At 42.4% G+C, this 10,337-nt stretch overlaps 2 protein-coding genes across 2 annotated transcripts in view; one reads left to right on the top strand and one right to left on the bottom strand.

Moving 5' to 3' along the window:
- The window catches only part of hmgxb3 (HMG box domain containing 3), a 16,822-nt gene extending 10,651 nt beyond the window's left edge, over positions 1-6,171 (bottom strand). Inside the window, exons 1-12 of the mRNA XM_008277737.1 lie at positions 6,006-6,171; positions 5,269-5,432; positions 4,969-5,143; positions 3,580-4,077; positions 3,365-3,472; positions 3,064-3,198; positions 2,730-2,974; positions 2,215-2,324; positions 2,034-2,114; positions 1,741-1,823; positions 1,518-1,625; positions 1,225-1,365 (exon numbers count right to left, since the gene is read on the bottom strand). Coding sequence (XP_008275959.1) covers positions 1,225-1,365; positions 1,518-1,625; positions 1,741-1,823; positions 2,034-2,114; positions 2,215-2,324; positions 2,730-2,974; positions 3,064-3,198; positions 3,365-3,472; positions 3,580-4,077; positions 4,969-5,143; positions 5,269-5,408 — 1,824 coding nt within the window. The 5' untranslated portion in view covers positions 5,409-5,432; positions 6,006-6,171. The remainder of the gene's footprint in view (positions 1-1,224; positions 1,366-1,517; positions 1,626-1,740; positions 1,824-2,033; positions 2,115-2,214; positions 2,325-2,729; positions 2,975-3,063; positions 3,199-3,364; positions 3,473-3,579; positions 4,078-4,968; positions 5,144-5,268; positions 5,433-6,005) is intronic.
- Positions 6,172-8,576: 2,405 nt separating this feature from the next.
- Positions 8,577-10,016, top strand: LOC103354390 (probable UDP-sugar transporter protein SLC35A4). The gene has a single exon (XM_008277735.1). It carries the CDS (start codon positions 8,593-8,595, stop codon positions 9,568-9,570), a length of 978 nt encoding a protein of 325 aa, XP_008275957.1. The 5' UTR covers positions 8,577-8,592; the 3' UTR covers positions 9,571-10,016.
- The last annotated feature ends 321 nt before the right edge of the window (positions 10,017-10,337 follow it).

The raw sequence follows: 10,337 nt of genomic DNA, 5'->3' as shown, positions 1-10,337 counted from the left end.
TCTTGTGTGCACAGTGTCTCCCTGACAATCACCGTCCTACACCAGTTTTCATTGACATAGAGACACACACCCCCGCCGAGTGACTTGCCGGTCACTGCGGAGTCTCTGTCAAGGCGATATGGAGCTCCAAAACCGTCAATCTCCAGATCTGACTGAGGGTCCTGCTCTTTAAGCCACGTCTCTGTCAGGGCCAAAAGACAGGCATCCCTGTACTCAGCCAGGTATTTGACGTTGCCCTGAAGCTCGTCCACTTTATTCCGGAGCGACTGAACATTCGCCAGGATGACAGTTGGAAGAGATATCCGACGGTGGTCCTGCCGCTTCAGCCTCTGGCGCCGTCTCCCTCTTTTCCTCGTACACCTCTGCCCAGAGGCCCGGGTCCGGTTCCCCATGGGTGGGTTCAGCTGATAGATCTCCGTGGGGACAGCTGCCGAGGAATCCACGGTGCCGATCCCGGAGTCACGGAGCAGGAGCAAAAAGTCACGGCTGTACTGGATGGGTTTCCCACACACCCAAACTCCATGTAAAAAGTGGCATAAAAGTGCAGAAAGCAAGAGGATTTCCACCAAACTTGGGTGAGTCCCTGCCGCCATTATCCCCCACGAACACTTAAAAAAAAATCAGTTACAATAAGTGATAGAAAAACACTAAAAACACATTAAGAACAGCCACGTCAGCACCCGTGTCACACACTGCTGCGTGTCGCCATGACAGAGTAACTAAGCCTGTGACAGGATCACAGCTGTGGATGAAATGGGGCAGAGAATGTGGCCGGCCTGAATGTTGTTTCCCTTGAAAAGTGCAAAGAGGGCCTGATTTCAACACGCAAACACTAACATTGGGTGAATGCCACCCATGAAATATGTTACCCTCTATCACTAACATCGGGTGAAAATCACCCGAACGCATGCCTCTTGAAAAAACCATAGATGGGAGGTGGGAAACAAACATAACATTAATGACATCAATGAGCAGCCTGAAGCTACCCAAGGACCCATTCACCTCAGACAGCAGCAACACAATGAAAATCACCTGACAAAAATCGTGCGGGTGAAAATCACCCGACGTTAGTGTTCTAGGGTTACGTATACATTTAAGCTAAAAAGAAACTGCTCGGGGATCCAAGGTTGTGCCGAGGTTCATAAAAGAGATTAAAAGGTCAGACATAGAGCTGGAAACTAATCCTACAGCGTCTACACTTGAAGGAAGTAAGGGGTCTCTTACCTTTGCTGCCTTGGCATTCTTCTGGGTCAGTTCATATCCACATTTAGGGCACATGGCAGGTTTGTGTCTGTTCTTATACATATAATCACAAGATGGGTTCTTACACCGACCTCTGCCTCGTGCCGTGGAAAGTCCCAAGTCCTAAGGGAATGAGAGAAAAAAACCTTTATTTACCCACATATGAAGAAACAAGGGACATTCAGAGATAAAATTATACTTTAAACGGTGCGTGCAATATTTTTCAAAAGCTAATGAAAATTGAGTGTGAAGTAAATTGAAGAGAAAATACTAACAAAGCTGGAAACTGTGTGCTGTTTGAAAGGCACAACTGACAAGATATTCATTCTCTTATCAGTCGGTGAAGACACAGACTGGCTTCTGTCTGCCGGGACAGGAGAATCCTATGGAAAGATGTGCAGAGAGGGGAGGAAAGTGGGTTCAATCTGCAATCTCACCTTTTTTTTTTTCTTTTTTAAATTGTGTGGGTGTTTTAAGTGTCTATATGTGTGTGTTAACCTGTGTGGCTGTGGTTGTTGGGACCGTCTGACCGAGCTGCTTCAAAGTGCTGGGTTTAAGACCTGAGAAACTCTCTCGAGACACTGTGGTTAGAAAACAACCACATCAGTTGAGAGCAAAAACCTCAGAAAGTACAGTCACATGTAGACATATCACTTCCTCTTGGAATGACAAAGGTAGTCTGTGTGTACCAGTAAAAAACACAAAGTGTGCGCTAAAACTACATGCAAACCACAAAGTGAAAAATGACATTCAACACAGTGTAATCAGAAATAAAATTCAATGCACAGTACCTATGGATGACTTATTGTTGTTCGCACCTTGAAATTTTCCATTGTCAGGTGGGACTGTTATGATCTGAAACAAAGCCCGGCCTAAAATACAAACACAAATAAATTTGCAAACCCATGTAGTCATAGCTTCCTTTAACACTAATAACATAAAATCATCTGTGCAATATATGCTTTATTTCACCTGTGTTATAGCAGGCAGGAAGGATGGGTCTCACAGGCCTCTTCTGCACAGCAGCAGTGCTCCTGTCCTGACTGTGGATTGTGGCACTTTTAGGATTGTCTTTCACTTGTCTGCTTAATGACAGAGGGAAAGTGTGCTGGGTCACATACAAGCTAGTGTCAAAACTAAATTTTAAATTCAGTTTTCAGCTGCTATGACAACACACAAAGGCGCCAATATAATCCTCTTCCATCCATTTTCAGATTCATGGTCTACCAGCCACTGTAATTCTTCAAATAAACTAAAATTTAGTGAACCTTTTAGCACATATATAATGTGTTCCTTCTACTTCTGAAGCATTCGTGCTCTCATCTGCAAACAAGTCACACATGGTCCAATCATCCAATCATCACATTCCACATGGCCAACTTGCTTCTGATGTCAATTTAGCAAAGTAAACACCTTTAATATTGAATTACGCAGCCATGTGGACTCAACTCTGTATACCAGTCACAAACAAACACACTGAAGCTCACTTTGTCTGAGCCTGCGGCGTGGTGTTGCTGCCCTCTGGTGGCGTTCCAGCAGAAGCTGCACCCTGCTTTTTGGAGCCCCGTTGAACTCGCCCTTCTTTGCTGCTCCCCGTGGTGTTTGTTTTACTGATATCAGCACTACCTTCCTGAGCAGGTGGTGCTGTGGCTTTACAGCTTTTACTCGTCTTTGTTTCAGCAGTTGGTGGCAATTGCTTGGATGCAGCTTCTTTCTCTTGTGTCCTTTTTGCCTGTTATATAAATGCAGACAAAGGTCATTGAAATGAAGTGCAAGTAAAACTGGACGCTTATAACATTCATAGGATTACTTAAAACTTACTGCAGGTATCCATTTTCCGCCCAAGTGGCTCCCACACTCTGGGCAGGTTGGTGGTTTGTGGCGCGTGACATACATAAATGAACAGCCAGGATTCAGACACCTCCCTCGACCTCTCCTGGTGTACGTCTTCACAGACTGCAGAACAGAGGAAAACATGCAAGTTCATGCCTTTAAGTTGCACAAATCAAATTCCTCAAATCTAGATAATATAATTCTTGGCTGTATTTATTGTGCACAGCCTCAAAGCTTGGCACTTTCCGTTATACCAATTTTAGGTTGGATTAATAATGCGGCTGCTCACCATTTTGTATGAAGGTTTGGGACTTTGCTCTAAGCTGGCTCCCACAGAGAGCATCATCACTGGGCCCACAGAGCTGACACCTGCCAAAGACTTGGGCTCCAGCAAGTTCTGGACAAAAAAAAAAAAAAAAAACTAAAACACTGCTTTGTTATTAAACAGAGTGACTGAACACCATTCTGCTGACTGATAGATAGAGAAGCACATTTAAGTTTCACCTGGGTGGGTATGATGGCAACCACCTGTGTAGCCTCTCCCTGCGTCTGCTGCACCATCGCTCCACCACTGCCAGCAACTCTTGTCTTATTTCCTTTCAGTGGGACCCCGTTTGCTGTAAAGTCGGCAGAGACCTGTGAGACGTAGGTGTCTGAGGAGGCTGTGGCCTTGGATGTGATGGAGGAGGAAGAGGAGGGCGGGATTCCTTGGAGGGCCATGGAGTGAGACACCGTTGCTGTTTCTTCTGCGATGTCTTCAACAGAAACAGGGTGGTCAGAAAGCTCCACCTCTCCGGCCAACCCAAGAGGGGCGAACTGGGGCTCCTGGATAAGGGAAACTGAGCCTCCTTCAACTGGACTGTCCAGAGACTCGGCGCTCACCTCTGACTGAGAGCCTCCTGGCTGGTTATTTGAGGAGCAACCTTTGGACAAGAGAAAGTAGCTGGCTCTGGGTAGGATTTTGCGGAAGCCTGGGAGGTCTTTTGAGGGGCTGAGAGAAGACTGAGAGAAAAGAACAATGGAGAAAATTATTGATTGCTTTCCATAGAATCATTCTGACATTATATTAAACTCCAGAGAAACAGGCTACTGCTGAGATAAAGCTGAAAAAGGCTGCTTTGCTTCTGCTGTGATAACTGAAGCTAATGGGTCAATTCATTCTGACTTTATCTGTCATTACAGAGCCAAAGGGATTTATTACAATAAAAATAAATTTAGTTAACTACATAAGTGCTCAGCAGTGCATACTCATGAGGACAGACTCAACAGCCGACACCAAGTCAAGCACTCTATCATGACAGACATTTTACAAAGACTGGCTCTGGCTGACTGCTTGGCATCATAATTCATTTACTGCTGTTGGTTCTGCTGGTGCAATAATTTTGTCAGAATGTAAATGAGTATCCCTGCAGTTACTAAAAGTTATTTACAAGGAGAAAGGGTTTCAGGGAAAGTATGGATCTTTTTATATCTTTAACCTTCTCCAAATTTTGGATTTTTTTTCGAAATGATTATTTCATACTCTGTGATTGATGATCCTAAAATCTTAAATGCCAGCTGTGTCTGCCACAAATTAGTCTGTTTTGGCATCAATTACATTTTTTTTTTTTACTGATATCAGTAAATAATATTTGACTGTGAAAATAAAAGCAGCCATATTGGCATTCTAATATGGATTACAACAGTTTAAAGGAGCATTTAAATGTGGAATGACTTGCAACAGGTTGATATACAAACCTTCAAATTTTCTTTAAAATGTGCTAGTTTCTGACTCACATTTTAAATAGTTACAATACACAAGGGAGGGTCATTTTGATTAATGGAATAAAATAAAGTGGTCCACATCTGATCAAATACACTGGTTTGCTTAGAAAACCTGACAATGTAGCTTACTGTATCTATGCCCTCCTTCTCCAGCTTGGCTTTCTCCAGATAGTAGCTTTTCTCAGCTACGCTCAGCCTTTTCCAGCTCTCACTGATGCGTTTGTTGATCTCTGACTGTGGCATATTAGGGATTCCAAGTTGCATAATCTGGTGAACATCAAAGTAGTAAAGCAGGTAGGCAGACCTAAAACAGACAACAGATTCCACGTATGCAATGAGCACATAACAAACGGAGGGACAGTTTATATTTTTGGAGGCTCAGGTAATGTTTAAGGAGGAATTGAAAGCCCTTTAGGTTATGCACATCACCTGGGCTTCTTAGGTTTCTCAACACTGTCTTCTTGGGTTCTGCCCTTCCTCTTTTTTGGAGTAGTCACCTCCATTTGGTTGTAGGTGCTCTCCACCTCTTCTGTCACTTTTACAACCTCGAACACCTCTGCTTTCTCCATGTTCTCCAAAGATCCAGGGCAAAGCTGAAAAATAGGACGAGATTACACCGTTTATGTTTGAAGAAGTAAAAATGTATGCAGGGGTGCATTGTCAGAGTACCCCCCCCCCCCCCCCCCTTTCTAATAAGCTCCCAAAAAAGTGAAAAAGCAAACATAGCGTCAAAATGAACAGAACATAAACTAGATTGCATAATTACACCGTAATCTGCAAACGATGGATGTTTGTAAGTGCAGGGCTTGTATTGGAGCTGTTGTGCTACAATTTAAGCACTAGAAATTTAATATAGCTCAGAGGGTTTATCTCTGTTCGAGCTGATGAGAGGCAAATAGAGATAATAATAAAGCTATGACTAAGAAAAGCTACGAAAAGTAAAATAGTTTGTCTGAGGGTTGTTGCTTTAATGCATTGCATCACTGCAGAACAACATAATGCCAACTCAACATGCATTTCGCCCACTGAGTGACTAAAGCCAAAGCGCTAACATGTTAAAAACACTGGTCCTTCCCTGCTTTAACAGTAGGTTTAATGGCGTGTGTTCATACTGCCTGCACAGCCACTCCGCTATCCAATGAAATGCCTTCTTATTGAAGCCTTACCTACGATGGCCCGAGGCTCTATAAAGTGCTTTGAACAGCCTTCAGAGGTCGCAGGATAAGTCAGGCAGTGCGCCGACGGTGAGTAACGCTGTAATTCGCCCCTGCTTCATATTAAATCAAGAACTGACGATTCGTAAAAGCTGTAAAGCTGTAAAGTAGCTCCATTTCTTTTCGTCTTGTATAAAAAAAAAAACATGGCGGTTTGTTGCCATGGTCATCGACCAATCACATACCGGAATAGACAAGCGCGGACCAATCACGGAAGACGTTTTTGACACGTGAAAATGGCGTGTGCGTCCATCCATGGTGCGTCCCGTAGACCTTCAGAGTTCAGTTTGTGGCCACGAGAGGGCGCAGTTTTAAAACACGTGTCGCTAAAAGTACTTTATAAGGGTATAATATGACAAGTGTGGTCGATTAATGTGCCTTTAAATACAAACTGAATTATGCTTAACGTTATTTGACTCTTTATTGAATAAAATTATGTGCAATCAAACAATTACCTGCTATGTTCAGGTAGGTTAAGGTAGTACTGCTAAAATCATGAATGTATTAAGAGGGAATAAAATATAAAAATAATATGAACAGCAAAAAAAGTAAGCAGCAAAATATAATTTTAAAAATCCTAAACAACATGTAGTGTACAGCTTTTTTATTATTATTAATGCAATGGTCTTTAGATCCACATACAGAAATACTGGACTTTTGTTTGTGATTCTATATTTAAAACTTATTGAAATAAATGAAAAAAATTATAATATTGCGAACCTTTAGAATTAAAGGATTTATATTTTTGTTTACAAAAGACAGACTGAGAGAGAAAATAATAATAATAACAAATTAATAAAAGAGATCATCAAGATTGAAGGGGGAGGGTGCTTTTTAAAACATTTCATGTGTAATTTGTAGGGTCCTAACTTAGTTTTAAAACATTCAGATTCATCTCCATAATTAATATACTGTACTGTACAGTTGTATTTTATGTAATTTTTGGGATTTTTAGATCATTTCTATTCCTGAATTGTTAAATTACTCAAATAAATCCACATCATAATAACACTGCAGTGTCTCTTAACCTCGAGTATTCCCAGGCCAGTCTAATCGAGCTGCAGAAGCAGCTCAGGCTTACGAGCCGAACGCTGATCAACACACTGAGCAAAAATGGCGGATGACAAGGTTAGTGAGTTACCTTAGTCTGGCTTTAAATGTATTAATTTCACGTGTTTCGTCAGATGACAGCAACTGCTAGAAAGAGGACGAAAACACGGTTGGTCTTAGTAGCGGTTAGCTGTGTGGTAAATTAAATTACCGGAGCGTGTGTGACTTCTAAATGAAATTGATCGTCCCTTAAACCGGCTGAGTTGTGCTGCTAGCAGCTAAACAGAAAACTTCCAGAGAAATGTTTAGCTGTTCGGTTTTGTAACCAAAGAGGCTCTTTATGGGGAATGCTGTCAGTAAGTTTATGCTATGTTGTACAACAATGTTAGATATCCTACAGTAGCAACGACAGTGTCATTTGAAATTATTGTACTGTTTTTCCAATTCAGATTTGCTCAAATGTTTTTTATTTTAGGATCCCCTGAAACAATTGAAAGATCTAACGCAGCTCAAAAATCAGTTGGAAGAGATCCAGAGGCGAGTAGAGAACGAAGTGTCCGCAGGAATTCCTCAGGTAAGCTAGCAGTATGATAGCCTACTGACAATGTGATTAATGTGACCCTTTACCTTTCAGTGTTGGGACTGTGCCAGACTTCCTTCTGTTATTTGCTTATTTATTTCTTGCCCTGGCAGGGAGGCTCTGTGTTGGGATCTCCGTTTCTGAAGGGCTTTTTGGCCGGCTATGTGGTGGCCAAGCTTCGCTCCTCTGCCATCCTGGGAGTTCTGCTGGGAACAGTCACCGGCATTTACGCAGCACAGAACTATCAAGTGCCCAACATTGAGAGGACTGTTAAAGAGTATATGAACAACTTGAAAAAAGGACCAAAGTAATTTGGGCTGACTGCCAGTCCTGCCAGTGGCACAACAAGCACAAGAAGAAGAAATACTCTTGCAGCTTCTGGCTCATGACAGGTCAGAATTCAACATTTCTGTCTAGACTGGATCATGGAAATAATCATTTAACTGGAATTTTACTGGGGACTCAAAGACTTGCTTTTTTACTTATGCTTTTGTTTCAGCTTCAGTTGAATACTTCTGTTTCATTTCCACTTGCATCTGTCCAATGTTAAACACAACATGTAAGACTTTGTGCCTACAAGGTTTTAAGGTTTTTTAGGTTGCATAACCTTTCTTATTTTCTCTGCCTGGAGCAGTTATTTAAACCCATTGGACTTTGAATCGGTCATGTGTAGAATAGGCAGCATTTCCTGCATATATTTCTTACACCTTTTATTGTTCAACCACTCATATATATATATACAGAGACAGTTATACAGAGAATGGTTTATCTAAGTATTTTGTAATTAGTATTTAAATAGTTGAGACTGATAGCTGTTCATTTTAAAATCGACTAAAGTGATGGGGTTTGCACTGTAGTGAGTATTCAGAGTTCTTAGAGATTAAAAGTGTTCATTGTGTGTCATTGGAGATGATTGTGATTCAGAATGTGGGGCCCAGTTCCCCGGCAAGGATAAAGAGACAGTGGGTGAAAAGGATTCAGTGGGGCGTCCTCTTGGGCCTGATGGTCCTCATCTATGGCTCTCATGCTCCACTCATCACAATCACCAAGGTAGATGGTCAAGTCCCTTTCAACCCGTCCTCTTGTGTTGTAATGATTGAGTTGGCTAAACTCCTCATCTCTCTGGCGACTCTTCTTCTAACTGGGGGTAAATCAGCCTTATATGCCCCTCCACGTCTAGCCCTTGTTGCCCCCTACGCCGTCCCTGCCATACTTTACGCCCTCAACAACAACCTGGTTGTTCTCATGCAGGCCTACATGGACCCAAGCTCATACCAAGTACTCTCTAATCTTAAAATCGCCTCCACTGCCCTGCTGTACTCCATCTGCCTGGGCAAGAGGCTCCGTCCTGCTCAGTGGTTAGCTCTGGGGCTGCTCATGTTCGCAGGGGCGTTCCACAGCTACAGCAGCCTGGATCTAGAAGACCCTATGGGGACAGATGCTGAGGAAGGTCCCAGGCTTCACATCACAGCTTGGGGGCTTTTCCTCGTGCTGGTTTACTGCTGTGTTTCAGGGCTGGCAGCAGTTTACACAGAGAGGATGCTGAAGAGCCAGAAGCTGCCCCTCAGCCTGCAGAATCTCTACCTCTACATGTTTGGTGTGGCCATTAATGGGCTGTCCTCCTTCACTACTGTAGCAAGTGACAAGAGCTTTCTGGAGGGTTACTCAGGGGTGGTTTGGGTCATCATAGCAGGACAAGCAGCTAATGGACTCCTTATGTCTGTGGTTCTCAAGCACGGCAGTGGGATCACCAGACTCTTTGTCATTTCCTGCTCCATGCTGGTTAATGCTTTGTTGTCTTGGGCCATCTTAGGTCTGCAGCTCACTCCCTTTTTCCCACTACCCGTTACTATGATTGGACTGGCAGCTTACCTTTATTACAAATAAGAGAGTCTTCATCAAAGGAACCACACGGGCAATTAAACCCTAAAAGAGTTCCCCATACAGTCTACCTAAAATTTTCTTTCTTTAGACTTTGAGATTAACTTTCAGATGTGGTTTGTTTTCTGCCTTCCATCCATCTGCCTTCTGAGCCTTGAAACTGGAGTTTTTCATTCAGAATCCAACCCATGTATTTGATTTGTAACCATATCAAGTGTTAACAGGCATGTTGGCCAATGCTGAATATGACAATTTGAATCATACACAAAAGTTTATTATTGTTACACTGTTACAGGTAATTCATATTCTGATGAATATTATATCTTGAGTTAAACATTTCTGAAGAGTGCTGCTATTTTTTTTTTGTTTGCTTTCATACCACATTCTTTGCCAAGCACAATGTCAAATATAATGTTGTACAGTGTGACAGCAATAAATTGTGCAAAACATTGTACTTATTCAACAGTTATTTCTCTCGATTTACAGTAAGTAGTGTGATCATATATTCATTGCTGGTGGGATATCATGTCAGCCATGGCGTCTCCTCGCACAGCTAAAGTGTCCTTTAACTCTCCCAGTGCTGTAAAAGAAGAATTTTAAAAAGAGTTTAGGTTTGATCTGTAATATAACCACATATCTGGTAGAGGTTATACACTGACCTTTACAGAGTTGTTTGTTGTCGGCTTGAAGCTGCTGGTTCTGGGCAGACAGGTAGATGGCATCCTGCACGGCTTCCAGCAGCACACTTCTGTATCTGCCCTCTGAAATCTTCC

The sequence above is a fragment of the Stegastes partitus genome, unplaced genomic scaffold (assembly GCF_000690725.1).
Source record: "Stegastes partitus isolate 25-593 unplaced genomic scaffold, Stegastes_partitus-1.0.2 Scaffold106, whole genome shotgun sequence".
NCBI classification, from domain to species: domain Eukaryota; kingdom Metazoa; phylum Chordata; class Actinopteri; family Pomacentridae; genus Stegastes; species Stegastes partitus.
Note: the sequence above shows the minus strand (reverse complement) of the source record. Positions and strands in the feature narration are given on the sequence as shown.